We start from the raw sequence: 27,280 nt of genomic DNA, 5'->3' as shown, positions 1-27,280 counted from the left end.
ATCAGTTGGTGTGTAAAAAAGGAGGGAATCATTAGCATTTCATTATCAAATTACCCCTCTTAATTATAACACCCTCTCTCCTATAATCTTACCCATACCTTTAACATTTCATTGTTTATCATTATTCCTTAATATTTGTGCCCTCCTCCAAATGGGACATTTATTGAGAATAGGAGGGAGTAATATTTTGGATGTAATTTACAAAAAAAATTATATAAGGCTGTAATTTTCAAAAAGTGATTTTTAAAAGGCTGTAATCAACAATTTTCTCTTAAAAATATTGTATTTTGATTTTTTTTTTTTTTTTTTGCTTTGATTGATTTCTAACCTCATACTCCAAAAATTGAACCAAACCACAAGGTTTGAGGTATCAAGTTCCAACCCGATACCACCCAGGTATGATTCCCGATTCCAAACCCATACCCACGCGTGAACCAAACACCCCCTAAGAGGGCTTATATAGTAAACCAAATAACCCCTCTATTGTATTTTCCTCGTACATCATCTTATAAGAAATTCTATGTACCAAAAAAAATCTTATAAGAAATTCATGTGAATTTAAGTTCTTAGGAACTTCATCTGAATTTATGTAACAAATTCATGTGAATTTAAGTTCCTAGGAACACATGAACTCATTTCCCCATGACAACCAAACAACATTTTGCAATTCACAAAAGTTACAAATTCATGTGAATTTAAGTTTCTAGGAACTTCATCTTCCCATGGTAAACCAAACAACCCCTATATTGTGTTTTCCTCGTAAATCATCTTATAAGAAATTTTATAATCATCTTGATTTATGATAAGGTTTGTGTATTGTTAAAGTATAGTATTGAAGATATGATATGGTTGAGATTATTCAGTAAATATTTGTATGATACGTATTGTCTTAGGATAGAAAGTGTATTATTAGTTGCTATAAGTTAGGAGATATAATAGGAAGGAGAATAATATTAGTTGCATATTGTAGACTATATAACCTAGTTTTGTACAGCACGTTCATAATCAATTGAATAACCTTCATCTATTCTGGTTCTTTTAATTCACATGGTATCTTGAGCCAATTTTTTTTTTCAAAAACATTCACAACGAAAATATTAAAATCACATTGCTCAATCATGACTGGAGACGATGCAAAATCGAAAGGAGGCGAGAGTGGTCCAAAGACAATTCCCATGACGTCTCCTCTATATCTTCATCCTTCCGACAGTCCTAGTTTGAATGTCACGCAAATAATATTCGATGGCACAAACTATGATATGTGGTCCGATGCCGTGAAGAACGGATTGGATGCAAAAAATAAACTCGCATTCCTTGAAGGCAAGGTAAAGAAACCAGTGAGCGATGAAGAAGAAGAGAGCCTAGAAGGCGTAGCGTGGCGACAGTGCAACGCGATGTTGCGATCGTGGCTTAGGAACGTGATAGATCCGAAGTTACACCCGAGTATCACCTTTGCTCAACCAATTGAAGATGTTTGGGAAGAGCTACGGGGGAGATACTCTGCCGGGAATGCTCCCAGAGTCCATCAACTCAAAGGCGTGTTGAATGAGTGCAAACAAGGCCAAGAGACGGTGGTTGAATACTACACAAAACTGAAGATTATATGGGACGAGTTAGCAAAATACAGTAAAATCAAAAACTGTAATTGCGGAGCAGCCGTTTCCATAGCAAAAGAGAAAGAAGAAGAAAAAGTACATCAATTTTTGATGGGCTTGGATGCGAAGCTATATGGACAGGTTCGAACCAATCTGCTGATGGAGGATCCCATCGCTGACCTGAATCGTGTCTATGCTTTGGTACTCAGAGAAGAAAGACATGCCTCATTCACCAAAGTGAAAGAGGAACGAAATGATGCTGCGATGTCTGTAAAATATCATAGCGGAACAGGAAGAAACAATTATACCACGGTTTCATTGCACTTGTCAATTTCGCAAACCAATTACGTGAAGCTTGCTTTAAACCGTAAATTTATTTGAGTAATTTACATACCTTGTTCTCACCTCCTCTTTCGAATCCTTGTGGGACTCTCATGTATACTTCTTCTTCAAGTTCTCCGTGCAGAAAAGCGTTGTTCACATCTAATTGTTCTATGAACCAACTCTTTGACACGGCAACAACGAGCATACACCTTACACTCGTCATCTTTGCTACCGGTGCATAGGTTTCGTGAAAGTCTACCCCTTCCACTTGAGTAAAACCTTGGGCCACTAATCGAGCCTTGTATCTTTCAATGGTGCCATCTGCTTTGTACTTGATTTTATACACCCACTTGCATCCTATGGGTTTTTTTCCTTTTGGCAATGTGACAATCTCCCAAGTTTTGTTCTTCTCTAAAGCTTCAATCTCCTTACTGATAGCTTTTCTCCATTTTTCCTCCTTTGCTGCTTCACTATAACGAAAGGGCTCTTGCTCTTTGTCAATAATGGCTAGAAAAGCTTTATGAGTATTTGAAAAACAATTTGTTATAACATACTTATCAAGAGGATAACGAGTACCTGACTTTGAAGACTTGGATTGAGCGTGATGAGCAATGATAAAGTGTCTTGTGCAAAATTCAAAGCATTTCTCGATGAAAGCTTCGGAATCAAAGATCTAGGAAAGTTGAAATACTTCCTAGGAATAGAGGTTGCTCATGGAAAAAATGGGCTGTTCTTAAACCAACGGAAATATGCAATGAGTATCATAGAAGAAACGGGAATGCAAGGTGCAAAAACAGCATATACACCAATTCGACAGAGACACGATTTATCATTAGCAAAAGGCTATGTGTTGAAGGATATTATGAAGTATAGAAGACTTGTTGGAAGGCTAGTTTATTTAACGATCACGAGACCGGATTTGGTATATACAGTCCATATACTTTCTCAATATGTGAACGAGCCTAGAAAGGAGCATTGGGAAGCGGCATTGAGAGTAGTAAGGTACATAAAGAGAAATCCTAGCAAGGGAATCACGATGAAGAAAGGATGTGACTTACGACTTAAAGGATACTGTGAGTCGGACTATGCTAGCTGCCCATTGACAAGGAGATCGATAAGTGGTTATTTCGTTTCGTTAGGAGAATCACCTATCTCTTGGCGAGCTAAGAAACAGGTGACCGTGGCAAAATCAACCGTCGAGGCCGAATATAGAGCCATGGGAGCTGCCGTGAGTGAGCTAATATGGGTAAAATCGTTTCTTGCTTCTTTGGGTGTATTTCATACTGATTCGATGGAATTGTTTTGCGATAATCAAGCGGCTATTCATATAGCTAAGAATCCGGTGTTCCACGATAGAACAAAACATATAGAAATAGATTGTCATTTTGTGCGACAACATATTGTATCGAAGGAAGTCAAGGCATCGCACGTGAGAAGCAAGGAGCAAATTTCGGACCTATTTACAAAGGCTTTAGGCGGAGAAATCTTCGATCATTTACAGTTTAAGTTGGGACTCGGTGTTCCACGAGCTCCAACTTAAGGGGGAATGTTAAAGTATAGTATTGAAGATATGATATGTGTAACACCCGCGAATTTTCCATTTTGACATTTATAATTTAATTAACCATTCTATGGTCTTATTTATATTTTAAATTATTTAATTTAATTAATTTCATTATTAAACATGATTTTTATAAATATTATATTTTTAAAGCTTAAGTTATACAAAATAAATATTTTGGTCGGATAATAATGATAATAATAATAATATTCTCCGTCTTGAGTTGTAGTGGGCTTGAGACGTAAATTCATGTGTATATCGACTCAATTTTGCTTATTGGGCCTAGTATGACCAATGGACTCACCTAATACTCCTTCCTCCTCATCAAAATAATGAGGGAAACCCTAACCCCTCCTCCTTCCTCACATTTTCAGCAACACCACCACAAACACAAACAACATTTTCATACTCTCCTCTTACAAACCTTCAAAACACCATAACTTGCTCAATTCTTGTCCAAATCAAGTGATTTTCGCGTCTATCTCTTCCTCTCATCGCCCTCCATCTTTCTAGGTAAGAAAGACACCGACTTTCCTCCTTATATAGGGCTGTCGAGCCGTTTTATACATGGTACCCTTTTTCTAATTTTGATTCTTAGTCTTATTTTGTGTTTTCTTATGTTTAGGAGAAGTTTTAGTTGACCCGGAAGTGGATTCTTGAAAGGTAGACGAGTATTTTGTTGATTTAAGTGCAAAAAGGTAACGGTGATGGGTTACTCGACATTATGTCAATTTAATGTGTTTATATGTTGTGGTTTATTCTTGTGTTTGTTAAAGTATGAATCTTTACATGTTTCACATGTTCATTGTTAGATAAATTAGTTTGTGAAACCGTCTTATGGTTGTTTGAGGAATTTCTAGTCTTTTGTCACATGTTTGTTCAATTGGATTAAATGGGTTGTTTACATATGTTAATTAGAGAAAAATCCGTCTTAATCATGCTTAGTTGACATGTTTAATTGTGTCATGAGATTATTTATTGGATTAATATTGTAAATGATGAAGTTGGTAGTATGGTTGTTTTGAAATATGTCTTAAATGGTGATTTAGTATGTGGATATGTTGAGATCTAAGCTTTTGAGTGAAAAAGATGGAATCTTTATGTTGAGTTTACCTTATTAAGTCTTATTCATGAACATGGAGTAATTTATGAATGTTGTATGTTGTGGATTCTTGTTTTTAATTGTATAATTGATACTTGGAGGTTGATTATGTGTCCAACAATGATGTTGAAGCAACTTTGGGTAAAATTGGTGGTGTGTTGGTTGAATTTATTCATTATAATGGTGTTATTTAAATTTCGGTGCAAATGAGCCGAAGCTCATCCTTGATGAATTTTTGGGAAGTGACATTTTAAATCTTTGTAAAGTTTGAGCTTCAGCTCATTGTGGACAACATTCATTTTAAGGTTGTTTTCTTATCAAGTGACCATCTACTTGGTTAAGTTAAGTGTTTTTATACGTTATGTTGCACGATTTACTTCATATGCTTCTTACTCTTTGTTCCAATGCTCATAAATGGCGCGGGTTTGGTCCCCACCCTACTGGGAGTTCTCTTATGGTTTCTCTTCACTTATAACTTCTATTAATCATTTATTTAATTACGCATCCTTCTTATGATTGGTAAATGGTCAATTTAGGATTTGTTTATGTTATGATAATGCGAATTATTGTTGTTACTCGTATTTGTGACCGGAGTGTGACGGTTTACATTGTGTGACTACTCGACATTCCTTATTTATTTGCCCTCGGACATTGGGTCACGATTAGGTGCCATTGTTTCCGAGTTGGGCTATCTTCCTTCCGCCTCTTCGGACTTTGGGGTACGGCTAGGTACCATTGTTCCGATTTGGGGTTACTCGACCTTGGGGCACGGCTAGGTGTCATGGATCGAGTCTTGGATACGATTTGGGATTGTATGTCGAATCGGGTGTCGTCCATCCCGAGAGTCTCGGCGATTTAGACTAGGACCGTATTATGAGCGTCGTCCTACCAGGAGGTTGGAGTCTAGGGGTTTGTCTTGTTTTGAGTCAATCCTTTGTAAATGTCTTGCTTGTTACGGTCATTGGCGTGTTCTTATATACGAGAGTGCACGTCTTATATGATTGTTTGTGAGAGTCTTGGTCCTATCGGATACTAGTGGTGAGATGCAAGCCTCTAGTTGCGATATGATCGTCGGATTGATGTTCCCATCCGTTCTTATGGTGAGATGCAAGCCATAAGTATGAATGTGACATTAGTAGCCACGTCCCGTGCTATGGTTGTTAAGAGGTTTTCAAGTAATGGCTATTGGTTTCCATCCATGTATTTTCTATTCAACTGATCCGTTGTTTACCTTCTTCATATGATTCGATGCCTAATCTCATATCCATGTTTTGGTTACCTTGAATGCATGTTTAATATAATGTACCATGCCTATCTCATTAAGAATGCAATGTGCCTATCTCATTATGATTATCATTTATATTCCCTTGTTCATATTATTCAAGTATGATGCATGATCAATATGTTTAATTAAGTTCTTGCTTATGTGCATTTTGACATATTGTGGCTGGGAGAACCCTGAGTTACTCCCCACTGATTGTGGCGTTCATGTTTACATGAATGACAGGTTTGTGATGCAGATTATGGGGAAGACGTGTGAGCTAGCGAGAACGTTGAACCTTGGACCTTAGTTATAGTTTGCTTAGATTCACCTATCGTTAGACTTGTGTTTATTCGTGGGATATCTTTTCCCCAACGCACTTCGTTTTTAATTGTAAAACTTATTCATTTTACTTTTCATTTTCGTTTGATCACTTATGGTGGATTTCACACTTTAAACTTTAAAGGTTTTAAAAATCCCTTATTTTCCGCTTAGATTTAATAGTTCTTTTGATGCCTCATCGAGGGGTGTCACAATATGGTTGAGATTATTCAGTAAATATTTGTATGATACGTATTGTCTTAGGATAGAAAGTGTATTATTAGTTGCTATAAGTTAGGAGATATAACAGGAAGGAGAATAATATTAGTTGCATATTGTAGACTATATAACCTAGTTTTGTACAACACGTTCATAATCAATTGAATAACCTTCATCTATTCTGGTTCTTTTAATTCACATGTATTTTTAATGGATAATTTCTCCGATGCCTTATAAAAACACATTTTCCAATTTAGTTTAAAATTAACATACGAATATATGATCAATTCGATTCACTTAAACGAGTTCAAATTGATGAGTAAATCTCAAAGTTCAAATTTATTTTGCTATAAAATTATTTAAAAAATATGCCTATTAGAAATAGTAACATAATTGGCTAATATCAATAGAAATGGAATGAAAAAGATGGATATATAAGTTATAAATTCACAATTAATTTTTTTTGTAAATTTTACTTATACAATCATAATAACACATTATTTTTTTTTGTAAATTTTACTTATACAATCGCAATTTTCATCAATATATGATTGTTAAAAGGTAACAATTCATGATTATTCTTTTTTAAGAAATCCATCAAATGTACCACATTATCCTACCCTCCCAATAAAAATCATTCACTAACCAATGTCTATACTCTACCTCTAACTAATGAGCCCAAACAACTAAAATTTTCTCCTCAAATCCCACCATTTGACTATAATCAACCTTGTCTTCCTTGCAACATCATAGAAGACCCTCTAATGACCCATTAATAAAAAATAAAATAGAAAGAATACATTTTTTTGGGTGCGAGATGAGACGCAACGCCAGTACAATATATAAAAAAGGGGTTCGAACCCAAAACCAATTGTATTCTCTAGTAACAAAGCAACTAATTAACAAATTCTCTAACAAGATGCAAATTATAAGCTCCTCTTTTAGAATCAACAATATCAATATTATGAAACCCAATATCATCAAAATGTGCTTCAACTCTTGCACCACAACTCACCAACATTGTCACAAACTCTTGTTGTCTATCAACCATTGCATCCATACCATACCCTATCACCAAACACTTCCCAATCTTCCCAATTTTACTTTGTTTAGCAAAATTATCCTTCATAGGGTTACAAAATCGATGATCCCTATCCGCGCCCTTAGGCAATGCCAATTCCCACATTAAATCCCATACTGGTAATGGCATTAATTCGTCACAAGCATATTTCAACTCAGATTTAGTCCTATGTTTTCCACTAAACATAGGCTGATTCAATATCGCTCCACATATCCTTAACGGCTTAAGATCAATATCAACGGCCCTAAGGGACGCGTTATACGCAATATTAGCACCATTTGCGCGTCCCATTAAATAACACCTTGAAAAATCCGCGTATTCCCTTAGCCATTGCTCACCACTTTGACTCGACGCTTGTTTTTGTACCCACAAAATTGCATCCATCGCGTCTTCATATTGTGCCGGGAGTCTATGTTCAGGTGCTAATCGATACTCAAGGGAAACAACTATCGCGGGAATATTCTTAGACAATAAATTACATCGTTCATGGTACACGATATCAGACACACTATGATCGATAAAACCTCCGGAATGGAAGTACATTACTAGCGGTAGCCTAGCAACACACCGATCATTAGCCGGTAATTTCGTAGGACAATAAATTCGAACCCATATATTTTTTTGAGTATCTATGGTCACATCTTTAGATGCGACTAGTTCACCTTGGGTCGGGTTTGGATTGGCTGACACTTGAGCGATGACAGAACGTTGTAGCGTTCCGTCAGGCTTTAGAATTAGTTTAAGATGATGGTAAGGATCGAATTTCGCCATGGTTTTTCACCAAAAAAAAAAAATCGGCTCGTACCTCAATAATTGACGTTGATAATTATGTTGAGATCACCTACATAATCTTTTTTTTTTTTTGAAACTTTAATTTTACATAATCTTCTTTTTAGTATTAACAACAATTAACAACAATTAATTAAGTGACTAAGCACAATTTACGGTTTTTTTTTGTTGCTAAAAAAGCACAATTAACAAAAATTATCGAAGTTTATGGAGGAATTTACTTTATACCACATCTTAAATCTTAATTCTCAAGTGTTCCTTATTTTTAGCAATGTCCAATTTTTTTTTTTTTTTTGAAAAATCAATGTCCAAAGTTGTGATGTCAAATTGTCAATTAATTCTCTAAATAAAATATAATCGATTTCTTTAATTTTGCTTAATATAAGTCCCGATCGACAATATTAATATTACGACTTTCTAATCATTTTAGTAGCGGATACCACATTTATAACAACTTTGATCGTTAAACCAGCTAATATCTTCACGAACTTAACAAAAATAAAATTGAAGATAGAGTTACGAACCCAAACATAATTATAATCATAGTACTTCCTCTGTCCCAATCAATAGTTTACAGTTACTTTATTTTCCCCTGACAAAAGTGTAAACTATTCACGAGAACAGCAGAGGGAGTAATAATGTCTCTTATGAAGTAGTCCGTACATATATATTTATTTTAATACCCGTACAAATTAAAGCATGAACAACAATGTAAGGAACGGAAAACTCACACGATACCCTTAAATCCTTATATACTCCCTCCCAGTCACTATAATGTTCCCTCTTTCCCAAAACGGATTATTCAAGTAATGTTCCCCTTTCTATTTTTAGAAACTTTTACTCTTATTTTATTCATTCCTCTCTCCTATCACCAAACCCCACACAACTCTTTTACTCCTATTTTATTACTTTCCTTTATGTTTTGGCCCCACAATTCATTATTTAACTCTTAATAATTCATCCCTCTCTCCTATCACCAACCCCACACAACTCTTTTACTCCTATTTTAATACTTTTCCTTAAGTATCGTGCCATTATCAAAGGGGAACATTATAACGACTGGGAGGGAGTAATATACTAGTGTCCTTAAAGAGAGGACTTAAGAAAAGGAGGGTTAATAAAATACTTAATATTATTAACCAAATTGAGAGCCCTCTGAGGCTCAAAATATTCGCAAGCATGGAACCCTCCTTCATCAAATATGGAAACCACGTGCACTCCGCATGACTCAAGCATTTTGGCAAACTCCTTCTGCCTGTCCAAAAGTGGGTCGCCTCCGTACATGTTAACGAGGCACCTTGGTAGGCGTGTGATTTTATCGACGTGAGAACTCATCCCAACCATTGGATTGGAGAATTCGTGATCACGGTTAGCTCCAACCGGAAGGACGAGGGACCAGTTGACGTCCATGGACGGTAATGGGGCAATTTTGTCGTTAGCTAACCGCAACTCCGAATTAGTCCTCTTTTCTCCTCCGAAAAATGCTTGGTTTAATATTAGTCCTTCGATTTTCATGGGCGATAAATCAAGATCTAATGCACGTAAACCTGCATAGTACAACAGTTGATTTCGGGTTTCGGTCATAAATGTTGGAAATAGGGGCTTAGTGAGGCTTCTCTCCTTTTTCCAATTGTCCCACATTGGTGAGGAAAAGAGAGTTTCATGTATTTATATATGACCTCTTACCTTACACTATCACTATGTCTGTTATATCGAAAATTGTTCCTGATATGTCGAAACTCGAGTCTTTAGACGGTCACAATTATAAGCGCTGGTCCCAGAAATTATTGATGTATTTCGAGCAGCTACAAATTGATTACGTTTTATTTAGTGACCCGCCTAAGCCTATCACCCCTACTGATGCTGAGAATACCCCTCCTCCCTCTAAAGATGTTAAGTCCAATGAAGAGAATATTGCAAAATTTGTTAAGGACAACAAAACTGCTAGGTGTCACATTCTGAATAATATGACAAACACCTTGTTCGATTTATTTGCTGTTAATAAATCGGCTAAGTTTATTTGGGAGGCTTTAGAAACCAAGTACGGGGCTGATGACGCGGGAAAAAGAAATATGTTGTGGGAAAATGGTTGGGATTTCAAATGGTCGACGGAAACCTATAATGGATCAAGTCCATGTCTATGAGAACTTATGTCTTGATGTTGTGAATGAAGGCATGAAACTTGATGATATTTTCGTAGCTAATGTTCGCTAGAGAAATTCCCTCCCTCCCGGTCCGATTACAAAACCAACTTAAGCACAAAAAGAAAGACCTGTCCCTTAAGGAACTTATAGGACATATGAGGACCGAGGAGGCTAATCGCCTTAAAGACCTTCCCCGCTAGTCAATCCGTGATCGCTCTCCCGCCGTTGCCGCCGTAAAAGCTAATCTGGTTGAGTCCGGTGGTCCGTCTTATCTTTGAAATATAAGGGTAAGGGTAAGGCCAAGGTTGGTCAGGGAAAGAACCAGGGTCCTGCTAAGAAGAATGGTCCAGGGAAGCATACCAAACCGGTTCCTAAGATTCAAAGTCGCTGCTAAGGGTCCTATTGTCTGCTATGTGTGCGGAAAAGCTGGTCACAAAGCCTACCAATGTTCTCGAGAAGAAATCTGCCGAGGCCAATGTTGTTGTGATGATGATGTTATTGCAAATTTGTGGTTGTGGAAGCTAATCTGGTGGGTAATGTAGCCGAATGGGTCTTGATATCGGAGCTTCGAGACACCTATGTGCGATAGGGGTTTATTTGTTGAGTTCGAGGAAGTTGCTGATGGGGAATGCGTCTACATGGTTAATTCTTCATCCGCAAAGATCACGAGCAAAGGCAAGATCTTTCTCAAACTCACCTCAGGGAAAACACTTGCTCTCAGTAATGTTTTATTTGTACCCTCATTGCATCGAAACCTTGTGTCTCGTGCCTTATTAAACAAAGTCGGTTTGAAACTTGTTTTTGAGGCCGACAAGGTGGTAATGTCGCGTAATGGGGAATTTGTGGGCAAGGGTTATCTTTCCTGGGGTCTTTTGTATTGAACTCGATTCTCGCTATTAATAATATTGCATCTTCTTCTGCTTATATCGCTGAGTCTATTGATATTTGGCATGGTAGGTTAGGTCATGTGAATGTGGATTATATTAAAAAACTTAGAACTATGAGTTTAATTCCGAGTTTGACGAGTCAAGAATTCTCTAAATGTGCTAGCTGTGTTGAGGCTAAGTTTACAAAGAAACCTAGTAAACCTGTGACTACTAGGAACACGAGTCTTCTTGAATTAATTCACACCGACCTAGCTGACTTCAAAAATGTTGCAAGTAGAGGTGGCAAGAATTACTATGTTACGTTTATAGATGACTGTTCTAGATACACCCGTGTCTATTTGCTTAAGACTAAAGATGAAGCTGAACACTCTTTTATAAACTTTAAGAATGAAGTTGAGAACCAACTTGACAGAAAAAGTAAAAGGGTAAGATCTGATAGAGGTGGTGAGTATAAATCCAGTTATCTAGCTGACTTTTGTGCTGCAAACGGTTTAATACATGAGACTAGTCCACCTTATTTACCCCAATCCAATGGTGTAGCTGAACGTAAAAATAGAACCTTAAAAGAAATGATGAATGCTATGCTTTTAAGTTCTGGCCTATCTGACGATATGTGGGGGGAAGCAATACTTTCTGCTTGTCACATTCTTAACCGTGTACCTCATAAGAAAATTGACAAGACCCCCTATGAGATTTGGAAGGGCTATCCTCCTAACCTAAGTTACCTTAGAGTGTGGGGGTGTTTGGCTAAAGTGGGCTTACCTGATTTTAGGAGACCTACCGTTGGACCTAAGACCTATGATTGTGTGTTTATAGGTTATGCTCAAAATAGCTCTGCTTATAGATTTATGTCTTTGAGTGACCGTTCTATATCTGAGGCTAGAGATGCCGAATTTTTTGAGCATGTTTTTCCTTTTCATAAAACTGTTGTACCATCTCCTAGTTTACCATTGCATCTTCCGATATGTCTTCACATGCTAGTGCTAGCACTTCTAGTGATGTTTCGTTGAACCTAGAAGAAGTAAAAGACCTAGATGCCCAAAGAACTTTGGTGATGATTATGATACAACTATGTTGTCTCGAACTAGGATACACTGTTTGTGCTAGTGATGAGTTTGTTTCACCTTTTAATAGAAGATGACCCAAAAACCTATAGTGAGGCAATGAAATCCATTGATGCTAATTTTTGGAAAGATGCTATTAAAAGTGAACTTGACTCTATTGTGTCAAATCAGACTTGGGAGTTGACTGATTTACCTAAAGGTAGTAAACCCATTACAAGTAAATGGATCTTTAAAAAGAAAATGAGACCTGACGGTACAATAGAGAGGTTCAAAGCTAGACTTGTAGTTAGAGGCTTTACACAAAAGAAGGGTATTGATTACTTTGATACTTACTCTCCTGTGACCAAAATTTCGACCATTAGGACTCTTGTCGCCTTAGCTGCTATTCATAACCTTGTTATACATCGATGGATGTTAAAACGCCTTTTGAATGGTGAACTAAGGGAAGAGATCTATATGTCTCAACCTGAAGGTTTTGTGATTGAGGGTCAAGAGAGTAAAGTGTGTAAACTGAACAAGTCACTCTATGGACTAAAACAAGCACATAAACAGTGGTATGAGAAATTTAACAACACTTTGATAAGTAATGGCTATGTGGTTAACAATTCTGATTCATGTGTTTATTCAAAAGTAATAGAATCTGATTGTGTACTTATATGCCTTTATGTTGATGACATGTTAATACTTGGTAATAATTTAGAGGTGATAATTAGAACCAAAGAATTTTTGTCATCACATTTTGAGATGAAGGACTTAGGAGAAGCTGATGTTATCCTAGGAGTTAAGGTCATCCGAAACCCCAATGGAATCTGTCTAAGTCAATCTCATTATGTTGAAAAAGTGTTGAGAAAGTTTAACTGCTTTGATGATGTGCCTGCTAGAACACCCTATGATCCTAGTGTACACTTGTGTAAAAACTTGGGTAAGAGTGTTTCCCAAGAAGAGTATGCTAAAATCCTAGGCAGTGTGATGTTTTTAATGAACTGTACTCGACCAGATATTGCTTATGCAGTTAGTAGACTGAGTCGTTATACACATAACCCTAGTAATGAACATTGGAATGCTCTTCGTCGTTTACTAAAATACCTAAAAGGAACAGTTGAATTATGTTTGCATTATAGTAAATTTCCTGCTGTGTTAGAGGGATATTGTGATGCGAACTGGGTTGCAGGTAACGATGAGATCTGTTCTACTAGTGGTTATGTCTTTACCATGGGTGGAGGTGCTATATCGTGGAAGTCCTCCAAACAGACTTGTATCGCACGCTCTACCATGGAATCGAGTTCATAGCTCTTGAGTTGGCGAGACAAGAGGCCGAATGGTTGAGAAACCTTTTAGCGATATACCGGTGTGGGGCGGACGGCTAACACCGGTCTCCCTACACTCGTGACTCGCAGTCGCTATTGGTGTTGCAAAGAATAGTGTCTACAATTCAAAGAAGAGACACATTCGAATAAGGCACGCTGCGAGCTTAGACAACTCCAAGACAACGGAGTGATTGCTTTGGACTATGTGAAGTCCGAAACAATCTTCTTGATCCCTTTACTAAAGGGTCGGCTAGGAGACTAGTCGTTGATACGTCGAGGGGAATGGGGCTTAAGTCCTTAGGTCAAGAGTGAGACCTGACTAGGTCTAAAGCTTCTATTTCTATGGCGTTGTATGATTCATAGCCTCTATGGTGGTGCTTTTGAGACGCACTTGATGAATCATACACCAGGTTGGACTTAGGTCCTTAATGACTCATGTGAGAAGTGCTATTGAGAAGCACTTGAGTCACCTACGTAGGTGTAACGATCATTAGACTATGAGAAGTCTTCTGAACACATCTATTAGTACCGAGGTAAACGCATAGCTCTAAAAGAGCTCGTTGCACTTTCGCGGAACGATCTTAATCTGAAGGTATGATATGTGTTGTGGGGGGTATCGACCGAAGCTCAGCTAGGAATTCAAATCGCAAGATATTCTCTCGCTGTAAGTAAGTTGTTTTCTCATTGCACTAAAGTGTCAATTCAAATCGAAAGATATTGATACCTAAGTATCCAATCCTTCCTTTACCCAGAATTCTTTTCTTCTTGTCTCTGGCGCCCCTAGTGGGGGATTGTTGGAAATAGGGGCTTAGTGAGGCTTCTCTCCTTTTTCCAATTGTCCCACATTGGTGAGGAAAAGAGAGTTTCATGTATTTATATATGACCTCTTACCTTACACTATCACTAGTGGGTCAAGGGAGGCTTTTGTAGAAGCCTTGCGAGGTGCTTAATTCAGCTCGCACACGCGCGCGCGCGCCGTGCCCGTGCCCGAGCCCGGCCCGGATCCGGATTCGGGATTCGGGATTCGGCAATCGCCTGCGGCGGGCTGTGCCTATCTTTTTGGGTCTGGACCGAGTTGTTGTTTTTTGCTTCTGTTTTGTTAAACCTAGCAGTCAGTTAGTTTTAGTCAAATGCTGTTAGTGGGTGAGAGTATCACTCCACGTTTCCAGCCCTTGACTCCTACTTTGCTGCAGTCGGTTTTGGCTCTCTGATCAGGCTATTTATAGCCTCTGATCTGCTTCTCAAAACATACAACAAAAAACTCGTTCTCTTCTATCCTTTCTCTTCTCTGCTCTATAAAGTTTCTGGGTACTGTTATAATATCGTTCCAAGTCTCACAGTTCCGAGTGGGCGGAACTGCGTGGGGACTGTAGTGTTAACCTTGGGGAACTACCGGCACTAGCTGATCGCCACCACGGTCGTACCGGAGAAATAGTTTTCAAGGCAGTGGTTTACACGGCACTACATTCGGGTTTAATTTCTCTTCGCTTATAGTCTCGTCTTCGACTGGTATTTCTATTCTTCTTCTGTTTCTGCATCTTTCGAATAACAATTTGAAAACTATTTAGTTGCTGTAACTATGTCTGTTATATCGAAAATTGTTCCTGATATGTCGAAACTCGAGTCTTTAGACGGTCACAATTATAAGCGCTGGTCCCAGAAATTATTGATGTATTTCGAGCAGCTACAAATTGATTACGTTTTATTTAGTGACCCGCCTAAGCCTATCACCCCTACTGATGCTGAGAATACCCCTCCTCCCTCTAAAGATGTTAACGTAACCCCTGGTGAAGGGACGTTAAATTTTGATGATGTGGCAATAATTAGTAATTAAAAATTAATAATAAATACAGTATGAAATAAAAATAAAAATTTAAATATTTCTCATAGTACCCCTTTATTTTATACATTTTTGCCCAAATATCTTAAGTTATAGGAGTAAAAAAGAAGCATCATGTTCTAGCATTACAACTCACGAACCAAAAAAGATTTTTTGTAGAAAATAAATCTTGGCTGACTTGACTATGTTAATTCAGTAGATGAAGCTCCACAAATGTCCAACATGACTATGTTAGGTAAAAAAAGATTTGAAGAATAAAGTTAATGATGATGACATACAGGCAAATATGAAAATTATGTCCAAAATCGTATATTTTAATTAACGTAAAAGTAACATTGATTATCTACGTGGATGTTGAATACGAGTAAATCGAGATGATACATAGAATGATAGCAATATGATCCCCTTATCAAGCTATTACATTGCTCAAATCAGGAGTTAGTGGGAAAACTGTATAAAGTCAAAGATACCATGGGAAATTGTTACATCTTAAGGGTAAGATTATTGGTAGTCTTAAGACAAAATTCACTCAAGACTACCAATAATCTACCTTAGGGTGAGATTATCAATCAGACTCTCCCAAGTCTTAAGACTCTGCCACATCAGCTTTCCACTAACTTTTATTATTCAAACTCATCTTAGACTTACCTCAGACTTTATACATTATCCGTCAGACTCACCTTAGACTCTACTTTTCCACTCCACTTTATTTTTTTAACAAAAAGAAAGGACACATGTTGCCCACCCATTGGATAATTTTTCTTTAAAGTGGGGTCAAGACTCATCCAAAGTCTTAAGTTGAGTCTTGGATTTCTAAGACTCAACTTAAGACTTTATTAAGACTTTGTCAAGACTAAGATAGATTATTGGTAGTCTTAAGTGAGTCTTGTCTCAAGACTTACCAAAATCTTGTCTCAAGACTACCAATAATCTTACCCTTAGTCTTAACAAAGTCTTAAGTTGAGTCTTGGAAATCCAAGACTCAACTTAAGACTTTGAGTGAGTCTTGACCCTAACTTAAAGGGAAATTAACCAATGAGTGAATAACATGTGTCATTTTTTTTGTGAAAAAAAGGAGTAAAGTGGGAAAGTAGAGTATGAGATTAGTCTGACGAATAATGTATAAAGTCTGAGGTGAGTCTGAACAATAAAGAAATAATAAAAGTTAGTGGAAAGCTGATGTGGCAGAGTGTTAAGACTTGGGAGAGTCTTACTGATAATCTCACTCTAAGGGATATTTGGGGAAGAATGTATAAATCACAGCGCTACTGTGAAAAATGTACAAACTTTTATTTTTTTTCAACAAATGATGTATATTAAATTGATTTTCACAACAAACTAATCCATGAATACCCTAATTAATATTGTCACGTCATTAAAATTTAACGTCTCTTTAAAGGCGGTTACAATAAGAGGTACTATCGACATAAAAAGGGAACCTCAAGGGCATTATGAATAGATAGATATTCCTAAGCATGGATATCATGGAAAATCTGTCAAAATAGAGGGATACCATGAGAAATTTCCGTAAAATTAAAGATAGGGTTAGTACAACATTATTGCAATCATAGTAGTAATGTATCCTACGTCGTACTCCCGTGCATACATTAGCTTAACACCGATACCTGAACGACAATGTCAGCCATGTCAGGAACGGAAAACTCAAACGATACCCTTATTATACTAGTGTCTTCAAATAGAGGACTTAGGAAGAGTAGAGTGAATAAAATGCCTAATATTATTAACCAAATTGAGAGCCCTTTGAGGCTCAAACAATTCGCAAGCATGGAACCCTCCTTCATCAAAGATGGCAACCACGTCGACCCCACACGACTCGAGCATGCTCGCAAATTCCTTCTGCCTGTCAACTAGCGGGTCCCCTCCATACCTGTTGACAAAACACCTTGGTAGTTGTTTGATCTTACCGATGAGAGAACTCATCCCGACCATTGGATTGGAGTATTCGTGATCACGGTTGGCTCCCTTGGGCAAGGCGAGGGACCACATAACATCGTTGGCTGGTAATGGGACGACTTTGTCGTCGGCTAAACGTAACTCGGAATCAGTCCTATTTTCTCCTCCAAAATACGCTTGGTTTATTATCAGTCCTTCGATTTTCATCGGTGACAAATCCAGATCTAATGCACGTAAACCTGCATATAATGCAACAGTTGATTTCGGGTTTCTGTTATAAATCCACTCTCGAAAATACCATAATGAATGGAGTCAGGGTACGTGTACGTTTGTAGGGTTGTCTCAGTATCTCATACATTTGGGTTGAACGATAAATGTCATAAACAGACCTCCAAAATTTCGAGTTTTTGAGTTGCAAGACAAACGAGTACAAGTAAGAGTGAATCTGTTGTTCCATTTTGCACATAACCTTTCCGCCTTTCCCGGTATTTCATCTCTAATTCTAGTCGCACAAAATCTTGGTTAAGACCGCCATAAGGTAAGACGACACTCACAACCGATTTAAACTTGGCAAACATAAAAGATTGTGAGACGTTTAATTTAAGGCGGTCTTAAGCAAGGCAAACTGTATTACTGTTCTACTCATATAATACAGGAAATCTATCATCTTAACTTGTATATGCATAATAAGAATAACAAAATCTGACCTGCATTGTAAGTAATGTTGCCACCAGAGCTACTACCCATCAGAAAACAGCGAGTAAAATCAGCAAACTGGCTCAACCAAGGATCAGCCCCTTGACCACTATTAGCACAACTCAAAGCTTGGTCTCGGACCCACAAGATAGCCTCCATAGCATCCTCATAGGCAGCCGGAAGGCGGCTCTCTGGAGCCAATCGGTAATCAACGGACACAATGACAGCAGGGATGTCAGCCGAGATGCGGTTGCATGACTGATGGAAGTAGGAGGAGGCGGCCGAGTAAAAGACAAAGCCGCCACCATGGAAGTAAATAATGACAGGCAATTTGGTGGTAGAATCAGGTGGGGATAAAGGACGGTAAATTCGGAGAAAGGTGTTTTTGGTTGGGTTCAAAGGAATGTCCTTAGACAAGGCAATTGTTGGTGGTGTGTTGGGTTGAGTTGCAGTGTCGTTAACGACTCCTTGTGGTGGTGGTGGATTTTCGGTTGGGGGTACGGGGACGAGGGGAATAAGCCTAGTGATGCTGCCATCAGGGTTTGGTGAGATTTTGAGGAATTTGTAAGGATCCATGGATAGAAATTGAAGAATATGAAGTTGAAAAATATGAAGTTTTTAAGTATAGGGATAAAGAGGTTAAAATGTTTTTATAGTAAAAGGGTAAGTTATAGTGGGTTTTGAGTGGAAGATAGGGCATGTAAAGATTGAGGACAGGTAGAGCTAATTTTTGGGTGCATTAAATTGATGAATGCTGAATTTCGGGTACGAAAAGTTTGCGGAGTAACTCATCCTGCATGATCCCTGCAACTCTGCAAGGTTATTAGGTTAATACAGTATGCAATAATATATGCAAAAAGAAATTATGAATAGTTAGTCTCAAGGATGATTTCCTGTCAATAGGGTACGGACCAGGTCACGAGTACCAGTCCTCAATAAGTTTATCAGCGGAACTACTAGTAAATGTCAACAAAAGTTAACAATAAGAGAAAAAAGTTCAACACGATCTTTCTGCATTGTTTAGGTGATGTAGTAGCTGTGTTATAGGCGAGTTTTCACATTATTTCAGAAAGAAATGAAACTTACACTGTTGCTGAATTAGCTATATGTTGACGAGGCACAGATGAGGGACTAAAACTGTATTTTGAGGTCGTATCGACTAAATTTAAGGGTATCATGAGTCTCATGACCGAGAATTTAGCCGTTACGAAGAATTCTGGGATCAAAGACTGAAAAAAGCATTTAATACAATGTAGGTAGTTGCTGTCATGGACCACCAGAAGTAAATTAGCCTCTGGTGTGCCATTCTGCAATAAAAGCTCAACTAATTTCATATCTTGTGGCTCAGATTTTCACATTCACTCTTGGTCTGTACACAGAGAGTAAAAGACCAGAAAAAAACAGATGAGACTTAATAACACATGAACACAGTAAACCAGTACACACACAAGTTATAGAATAAAACCGTCTTGTAAACAAATGAGGCATTGAGGTATTTAACGTACAAAAGAACCGTGATACAATGTACAATGATCTTACACAATAAATACTGCAATATGTAGATTCAAAGCTAACCGTAAGTACAATTTGAGCCAAACTCACCTAACCGGAAAAAAAAATAATACAAGGTAAATTTGAGCCCCGAATTGAAGCGGTCCCTTACCAAGACATGTTGCCATAACAAGCTCAGGGCATCTACATGACTACATGCATACCTTAACGAGTGCAGTAATCAATAGTTCAAAACAGTATAAACACAAGTACACAACGATAACAAGCGGAAAAAACACAATCAAAGGAAGAAGGAAATTACCAGTAGAGTTGACAAACCAAGATGGGCAACAAGTCAGACGTCAGGATCGAAAGCTTCTTGATCAAGCCCTTCCCGGGCATTTTCCATTGGGCTTCGTGAAAACACCACAAACATTACTGGGTATTGTACTGGTAATACTCCTAACGTGAAAGAACCTAAGCATAAGTTGCAGGGGCCAGAAATCTGAACATTATTCTTATGAAATTAGCGTTGCAAAATTTTCAAGTCTTGACATAGATAAGGGTTAATCACTTGACAAAAATGATGTATTCTCATCTCTGTTTCACAGGAATAGAATCACTTGTGTGACTGGTGGCCTGCTACTGGGAGAGACGCTCAGACAGTTGCACAAGAAACGACAACTGCAGCTACTTTCAAATATTCCCTGTACACCACCATGTTATGTACTTATGTTACTTCAACACTTCACTTAAGTAGAATGTCCTCTGTCCAACACAATTTGACACGCCGAGACATTTTGACACAATCTAAGGTCAAAAGGTGTGAAACAATATCACAATGTTGCCGTGTCTTGCATCCGGCACTCGTGGTGGGTATCGGACTAACATAGCCACCAAAAGAACAGATGATCATCCCTTCCCCGAACATGTTCTAACATTTCAACGAGAATACATGGGAAACAAACACGGAGTTCAGTGTTTTACTAACTCCACGTCTCCACCTCAATATAGGTTCATATAGGACAGAGTAACCAATACTGACCATCATAAATTCTTGAAATTGACCTCTGCTCATAAGCTGTAAAGAGGTAATTATTCCCTACACATCTGAAGTAAACCAGCATTATTCAAGGCACCAATTAACCAAATGGTACAATGCCTTGCAGTTGTCATTGCAAGAATAACCAAATTCAAACCCAATGTGAACTGACACCAACACTGACCACTCAGTACACCGTACACCGTACACCTTAGGAGCTAGGACAAAACCACGAGGGGTCATATAATCCTGATCTACGTTGGAATTGATTCAGCATCAAAAGTACCCTTCTAAGTTCTACCTCTTTAAAAGCAAAAAAAAAACATATATTATCAAGAAATTGATTTATCTATTAGGGTGTCAGATTCCAGTTGTCAACACACTAATCACTTGGTTGGAGAATATTATTAAAGGAACTGGAAAATCATGATTAATTTGGAGCAGAAAGATACTAAGCCATGATTACATTATTTTTCTCTTTTAATTTTATCTTTTCATTACATTTGAAGATGAAACTTGGACCACTAGATAGCCACGGAATGAAATTTAGACCATTTCTCCATTTCTTTTAGGGAATGGAGAGGATCCAAGCTCGGTACATAGTGGCTAAAGCAATGCACCTAATGAATACATGGATATTTTCCTCAGACCATTCTAGGTGTCCTACTGTCCTTACATGTTAGCTGTATTTGAAAGGCTACAAAATATCTCTTTGGGAGAGCTGTAAGTTAATATTATATAAAAATATAAATTATTAAGAAAAAGACATAAACTAATGACAAGTAACAAAAAAAAATTCATTTAGCAACAACCAGAACACAACATGAGTAATGTTCAAACACATGCCTTGGATTATTCTAAGTGACTTATTGAAAAATCCAGATTTGGACCACAAAGCAGAACAGTACAATACTTTAAGCTTAAGCTAATACAGTACTTAGAAAGAACAATGCATATAATTTACCTATAATTCGGGCGTTCGATGGGCCAAGATTGAACAGTCTAACTAAAACCGAACTAAACGATAATCAAGCACAAATATGACTTTGCTTGGATTATCCTAAGTGACTTGTTGAAAATTCCACATTTGGACCAGAAAGCAAAGCAGTACAATGCTTTAAGCTCAAGCTAATACAGTACTTAGAAAGAACAGTGCTTACTAATTTATCGACTAGTTTAGGTATTCGATGGGGCAAGATTGAACAGTCTAACTAACTGAATCGAACAATAATTAAGCATAAAAATGACTTTGCTTGGATTATCCTAAGTGACTTAATGAAAATTCCAGATCTGGACCACAAAGCAGAGCAGTCAGTACAATGCTTTAAGCTTAAGCTAATACAGTACTTAGAAAGAACAATGCATATGATTTATCGATAAGTTTAGGCGTTTGACGGGCCAAGAGAGAACAGTCTAACTAACCGAATTAAACGATAATTAAGCAAAAAGATGGCTTTACTTTCCAAAGGTTATCAATTATATCAGACAACAAAAGAAAAAGGACAATTCATGAGGGCCCAAATAACATTGGTCATACATTAAAGAAGGGTTAATCAAATCCAGGTCCCTCAGCACTAAAAGATAGGGAGTATGTTGCTTGATGATTGTGTCCTAACCACTAGAAAAGCGAAAGACAATGTCCCCATGACTTTACACTCACAACTATGCATGGGATTCCTTAATGCTATATTGCTAATAAACAGCTTCTTGGATAGAATTTCAGTTCCTAATCATGTTTCAGGTGAAGGCACGTTATAATGTCATTCGTAGGGCCTCAACAAACCCAACTTGCTAAGCACACAGTGAATATTCTTTTTTAGTTCATAATGAGGCATAAAGGCGGGTCAAGGTTACCGGATTCGCTCAGGTACCCTACGAACCGTGAATGGTTAAGAGCGAATTTTATCTTGTCTTTGTGTTTCTAGCACAAGGGTAAGGCTGCGTACATCCGACCCTCCCTTACCCCGTAATTTGCGGGAGCCATTGAGGCACTGGGGTAATGTTGTTGTTTGTACTTACTGAAAATAAATAACACACATTCCATAAGAGCAAATCGCGAATTTGTAAGGGCGTATTTATAGCGAATCCTGTAACCATGTCAGTCCAACAAGGTGTCTGTGGGGTGGGGGAGTGGCAAAATGTCGGAGACAGATTTTCATAAAAGTTTCATATTCTGATCTAAATGAAGTGTACAAGTGTCGTGTTGTGTGAGGATAATAGAGTGTCTAACACACGATAAACAGGCTAAGTGAAGCATCAAAGGAACATAAACCCCGTCTCATTATTACGTAAAGACTTCATTGATTACACAAGGAACAGTTTACAGGACTGAAATCAAGAAAGATCTTTACTTTTGCTTCTAGTGGATTAAATAAATTCCACAGATGATGATTACATACAGTTCACACTAATGTCAACGAAAATGATGTCACTGAACATTAGATTAACAAGGTCCTAATAATAATAAACAGTAGTACAGTAACATTTTCCCTTTCCTTTTGCCTTAATCTCTACTACAGATGATGATTACATCGAAAATTGTCATACACATCATAATTCACATACAATTCAATCTATTGTCAAAGAAAATGCTACAGTACTATCAAACATTAGATTAAGAATAATAAACAGTAATGCTACAATTAAATAAGTGGAAACTCACCTACCCTTCTTCCTAGACTTGAACGGAAAACCCGAGGGTGGTGACGGGGAAAACTCGAAAGGCAAATGAGGTGGATCCGCCACGCCCGTTAGCATCTCTACAATCTCTTTCATGTTCGGACGTTTACTCGGTGATCTCTGTAAACACAACAATGCAATTGTGATACAAACCATTACTTGCTCCTTATCCAATAACTGAATTGAGGTATCCACAAGATCTAATAACTTCCCACTGTAAGCCAATTGCCGGGCCCACGAAACCAAATTGGCCCTCTCAAATTCCGACATTGGGGAGGCCAATACCTGCAACGGCCGCCTCCCCGAAATCACAACTAATACCAAAACCCCGAAACTATACACATCACATTTTTCCGATAACTGCCCACCACCACCGTATTCAGGAGCAATGTAACAGACAGTACCTCTCATACTAGGAGTACTACTAATCCCACCACTCTTGGGCACTTCCCCACCACCACCGCCACCACAACCCGCCCCCCAATCCTGACTATTCCTCCGGCCAATCCCGCCACTCCGAAGCTCACCACTCAACCCATCCAACCACCAATCAATACTCCCAAAACTCATCTTTCCCCTACTTTTCCTCCTCTTCTTCCTCTCAGGCCCAACAAAATCCTCATCCCTCTGCCACCACAACTCCGGTCCCTCCACCGCAATACTCGTCTTCGAAATGCATTTCGACTTTGATTTGGTTTTCAATTTATTGTTCTTCTTATTCAACTCCTCACAAAACTCTTCCTTCCACCATTCCCTAGGCTTCCTACCCTTCTTCCTCAACTTCTCTTCCTCATCTAATGACCCCCACCACCAATCTAACCTCTTCTTTTTCTTCTTCTTCTCGATTTTCGCTCCGTTAACATTACCATTACCATTAACAACATCATCACCAAGATTCTTACCATTAATTGAACTAGTTTTCGGAATTTCCTTGTTGATTTCACTACCAATCCATTCCATAACATAATCCTTAACTCTTCCGGACGACGAATCATCACCACCTTGTTTCCACCACCAATAATCCCTCCCTGAACCCCACCCTTTCTTCTTCACACTCTCCACACTCATCTTATCTCCCCAACTCTCCGCCATACTACTCGCCCTCTCCAACCCATCCGAAGGCGATCCACTCACCGCCACCGCCTCCGCCTCCTCCTCAACAATTGATTCAACCTCATCATTACAACTATTCTTCTTATTCTTTCTATCATTAAAATTATTACTCTCGCCGCCGCCGCCGCCCCCGCCGTCACCTTCAACCAAAACCCTAATTTCACCCTCTTTCAATTCCTCAACCTCATCCAACACCTTAGCTAAACCGAAATCACCTAATTTCGCATTAAATTTGTCGTCAAGAAGAACATTACTCGGTTTAACATCGCCATGAACAATCGGTGTATTTCCGCAATTGAAATGCAGAAATCGCAATGCTTTAGCAATATCAACAATGATTTTCATCCGTTTCTCCCAAACACACAACTCAAGAGACTTACTATCTAGAAGCTTCTCCTGCAAGCTTCCATTACACATAAGCTCATACACTAGAACCTTCCTCTCGCTACATCTCTCCGACGTGGCATAACCTATGACAGAAACAAGATGACGACATCCTCCGCCATTGCTGACGGCATCAGCGAACGCAAGCTCGTTGCGAAACTCGCGCTCACCTTGAATACTTCCAATGGCGTCCATAACCTTAACAGCGAACGATTCACCGGTTTTCACAAAATCAGCTCGGTAAACCGAACCGAAACCGCCTTGACCGAGCCGGTTCGATTCGGAGAAAAACGACGTCGCTTTCTTCAGCTGAGAGAACCTAAACCGTCGGAGATATTTTTCCGGCGAATCTCCGGCGAATATATTTTCTCGTTCTCTCTCCGGTGTGGAGTTTGGGGCGGGGGCGGTGCGGCTGCGGGTGAGTTTACGGTAGAGGAAGGCGAAGAAAACGAGAAAAGATAAAGAAATTCCGGCGACGGTGAGCGGTGCGACGAGGTGGTTGGTGCGGTGGTGGTACGGCGGTGGAGACGGTGTAAGGATGCGGGATGGCATGGTGGTAAATAAAAGGAAGTTTAGGGGTGAAGTTTCATAAGTGAGGGATGGGGGTGGTGAGTCACGGTAGTGTAGTGTAGTGTTGAAGTTTTGAGGAGACTTTTATTAGTTTAAGGTGATGGACTGATGGATGGCAGATTGGCAGGATGCAGGTGAGGTAAAGGTGACAGTCTCTCAGTGTTTATAGTTGTATATGCATTGGATGCGTTTTCTTTTTTGTTTTAGTATGGGGTGGGGACTGGGGATTCGACCTGTCAAACGGGTCAATCAGGTCGGTCGGGTTTGGGTTATTTCGGTTTGGACGATTTAGGTTTGTCGGGTTGGGTTATTTCGGATTCGGGTTAACTATTATCGAGTTATTTATGGTTAATACATTCAGTTTGCAACAATAAATATTCGAGTCAATTTTGTCAGGTTTAATAGGAATGGGGTAGAGGTGTTAATGAAACGAGACAGCTCGCGAGCAACTCGAGATCGGGTCGTTCAAGGCTCGGTCACAGCTCGGCTCGTGCGAGCTCGACTCGGACTCGGTCTCGGCTCGAGAGCTTAACGAGTCAAGCCGAGCAAATGCTGGCTCGACTCGAAAAGCTCGCGAGCCACTCAAACTTGCGTGATTAGATAAGATATTGCTCATACGTTATAAAAATATTCTATCATGATTATATATTTATATTACACGTATCAAATGTCTCACTTGTTTGCCAAATATTTTTTACATATAACCTTCGAGCCTTCCTATTGAAAATATCAGAAATAAAAAAACATCAAAAAATTAGCAATTATATATAGGCTCGATCTGAGCTCGCGTTTGGCTCGAGCTCGCATTAAAGCTCGCACGGTTGATAACGAGCACATTTTTTTCAGGCTCGGATAAGTTCGAGATTGGCTCGGGCTCAAGTTTTGGTTCTTTAGCACAAACTCGGGCTCGGCTCGACTCGTTAACACCCCTAGAATGGGGTCTGGGGATAAGTCAGGATTATTTGTTCCACTTTTGCGGTTTAAGTTTTGTTTCGAAATTTTTATCTCGTTTTTTTTATTCACAAAAACTTCCGAGAGACGATATCTCAATAGCGTTATTGAGAGACCTCTCTCATGATGGGGTGAGGGGCCCACATCATTTTTTTTTCCTATTATATCTCTCACTAAATTAGTGAGAGACGGTCTCTCATAAGACCTACTGTTTTTTATTTACCATTTAGTTTTATTCCAATTTAAGACGGGTAGAATTATTAGGACAATCAAACTCTCCTTCTTGAATTTTAACACTATTTTACAAGGTTTGAACTCAAGATCTCTAATAAAGTTAGAACCACTCATATATTGATGATATTGTTACAATTTAGATGATATAAATGGTATGAAGAGTATTAAATGGGTTTTGATTTGGCTAGTTTTGACATTGCTAATTTATACTCCTTTGGATTTAGGTGAGGAATTAATATGTTTTGTTTGTTTGCTTTATTTTCTTTGGTTGTTGATTTTTAGTATATTTTGGAATTGTAGGTGAAAAAGTGGTAAATTTTGAATAAAATTTTAGGATTTTTGTGGTGTTTGAGCAACGTTTACGTAAATACAAACGATGAGATTCAAACTACAAAATAATAATAATAATAATAATTATTATTATTTTCGTTTTACAGTGAAGAAAAGATTATTGAGAACTCGTATTGAAGATTAAATTAAATTAAGGTAATGTATTTTCATATATGTCCCTGCACGACAAACATTTTTCCCCTGTTTTTCATTATCCTGATCTCGAATATCGTATTTGTAATACTCCGTATTTTATATCGTCAATTGAGTCGAGTTAATTGTTTAGTTATATTGATATCGTACGATCGAGTTAGCGTAAACTTGTCAAGACGGGTTAATTGAGCGAATCACGTAACCTAATTCCTTTTCTACACTTACCTA

General features: G+C 38.3%; 5 protein-coding genes and 1 long non-coding RNA gene across 8 annotated transcripts; 2 read left to right on the top strand and 4 right to left on the bottom strand.

The window, feature by feature from the left end:
- The first annotated feature begins 1,118 nt into the window (after nt 1-1,118).
- Nucleotides 1,119-1,976, top strand: LOC141587041 (uncharacterized). The gene has a single exon (XM_074408459.1). The coding sequence runs from the start codon at nt 1,119-1,121 to the stop codon at nt 1,974-1,976; it is 858 nt and encodes a 285-aa protein (XP_074264560.1).
- A 1,861-nt stretch (nt 1,977-3,837) lies between these two features.
- LOC141658479 (uncharacterized) lies at nt 3,838-6,327 on the top strand. The gene is made up of 3 exons (XR_012549273.1): nt 3,838-3,993; nt 4,106-4,178; nt 6,090-6,327. It is a non-coding gene; the product is annotated as an uncharacterized LOC141658479 (long non-coding RNA).
- A 607-nt stretch (nt 6,328-6,934) lies between these two features.
- Nucleotides 6,935-8,330, bottom strand: LOC141658478 (putative carboxylesterase 9). Its single transcript, XM_074465423.1, has one exon. The coding sequence runs from the start codon at nt 8,233-8,235 to the stop codon at nt 7,279-7,281; it is 957 nt and encodes a 318-aa protein (XP_074321524.1). The 5' UTR covers nt 8,236-8,330; the 3' UTR covers nt 6,935-7,278.
- A 1,009-nt stretch (nt 8,331-9,339) lies between these two features.
- Nucleotides 9,340-9,894, bottom strand: LOC141587033 (putative carboxylesterase 8). The gene has a single exon (XM_074408449.1). It carries the CDS (start codon nt 9,892-9,894, stop codon nt 9,340-9,342), a length of 555 nt encoding a protein of 184 aa, XP_074264550.1.
- A 7,111-nt stretch (nt 9,895-17,005) lies between these two features.
- On the bottom strand, nt 17,006-20,834 carry LOC141586029 (putative carboxylesterase 8). Of its 3 annotated transcripts, XM_074407125.1 has the most exons (4): nt 19,919-20,250; nt 19,192-19,474; nt 18,117-18,909; nt 17,006-17,648 (listed from the first exon to the last, which is right to left on the bottom strand). In XM_074407125.1, the coding sequence occupies exons 3-4, from the start codon at nt 18,679-18,681 to the stop codon at nt 17,188-17,190; spliced, it is 1,026 nt and encodes a 341-aa protein (XP_074263226.1). In that variant the 5' UTR covers nt 18,682-18,909; nt 19,192-19,474; nt 19,919-20,250; the 3' UTR covers nt 17,006-17,187. The 3 variants fall into 3 exon arrangements, with proteins under 3 accessions (XP_074263226.1, XP_074263227.1, XP_074263225.1); XM_074407126.1 differs by lacking the exon at nt 19,192-19,474 and having other exon boundaries at nt 19,919-20,834; XM_074407124.1 differs by lacking the exon at nt 19,919-20,250 and having other exon boundaries at nt 18,117-18,917; nt 19,192-19,263.
- A 2,133-nt stretch (nt 20,835-22,967) lies between these two features.
- On the bottom strand, nt 22,968-25,556 carry LOC141586027 (receptor-like serine/threonine-protein kinase At2g45590). The gene has a single exon (XM_074407123.1). The coding sequence runs from the start codon at nt 25,364-25,366 to the stop codon at nt 23,297-23,299; it is 2,070 nt and encodes a 689-aa protein (XP_074263224.1). The 5' UTR covers nt 25,367-25,556; the 3' UTR covers nt 22,968-23,296.
- Nucleotides 25,557-27,280: the final 1,724 nt, after the last annotated feature.

Source organism: Silene latifolia, chromosome 6 (genome assembly GCF_048544455.1).
Source record: "Silene latifolia isolate original U9 population chromosome 6, ASM4854445v1, whole genome shotgun sequence".
Lineage (NCBI taxonomy): Eukaryota > Viridiplantae > Streptophyta > Magnoliopsida > Caryophyllales > Caryophyllaceae > Silene > Silene latifolia.
The sequence above is the reverse complement of the archived record's forward strand: the minus strand, read 5'-3'. Positions and strand labels throughout refer to the sequence as shown.

What these genes read in the sequence shown, in the direction of transcription:
- LOC141658478 (XM_074465423.1), bottom strand. Translation starts at nt 8,235, where the DNA reads ATGGCGAAATTCGATCCTTACCATCATCTTAAACTAATTCTAAAGCCT.
- LOC141587033 (XM_074408449.1), bottom strand. Translation starts at nt 9,894, where the DNA reads ATGTGGGACAATTGGAAAAAGGAGAGAAGCCTCACTAAGCCCCTATTT.
- LOC141586029 (XM_074407126.1), bottom strand. Translation starts at nt 18,681, where the DNA reads ATGGATCCTTACAAATTCCTCAAAATCTCACCAAACCCTGATGGCAGC. An exon ending in CAACATTACTTACAATGCAG is followed by an intron (nt 17,649 to 18,116) that starts GTCAGATTTTGT and finishes CATTATATGCAG; the next exon opens with GTTTACGTGCATTAGATCTG.
- LOC141587041 (XM_074408459.1), top strand. Translation starts at nt 1,119, where the DNA reads ATGACTGGAGACGATGCAAAATCGAAAGGAGGCGAGAGTGGTCCAAAG.
- LOC141586027 (XM_074407123.1), bottom strand. Translation starts at nt 25,366, where the DNA reads ATGCCATCCCGCATCCTTACACCGTCTCCACCGCCGTACCACCACCGC.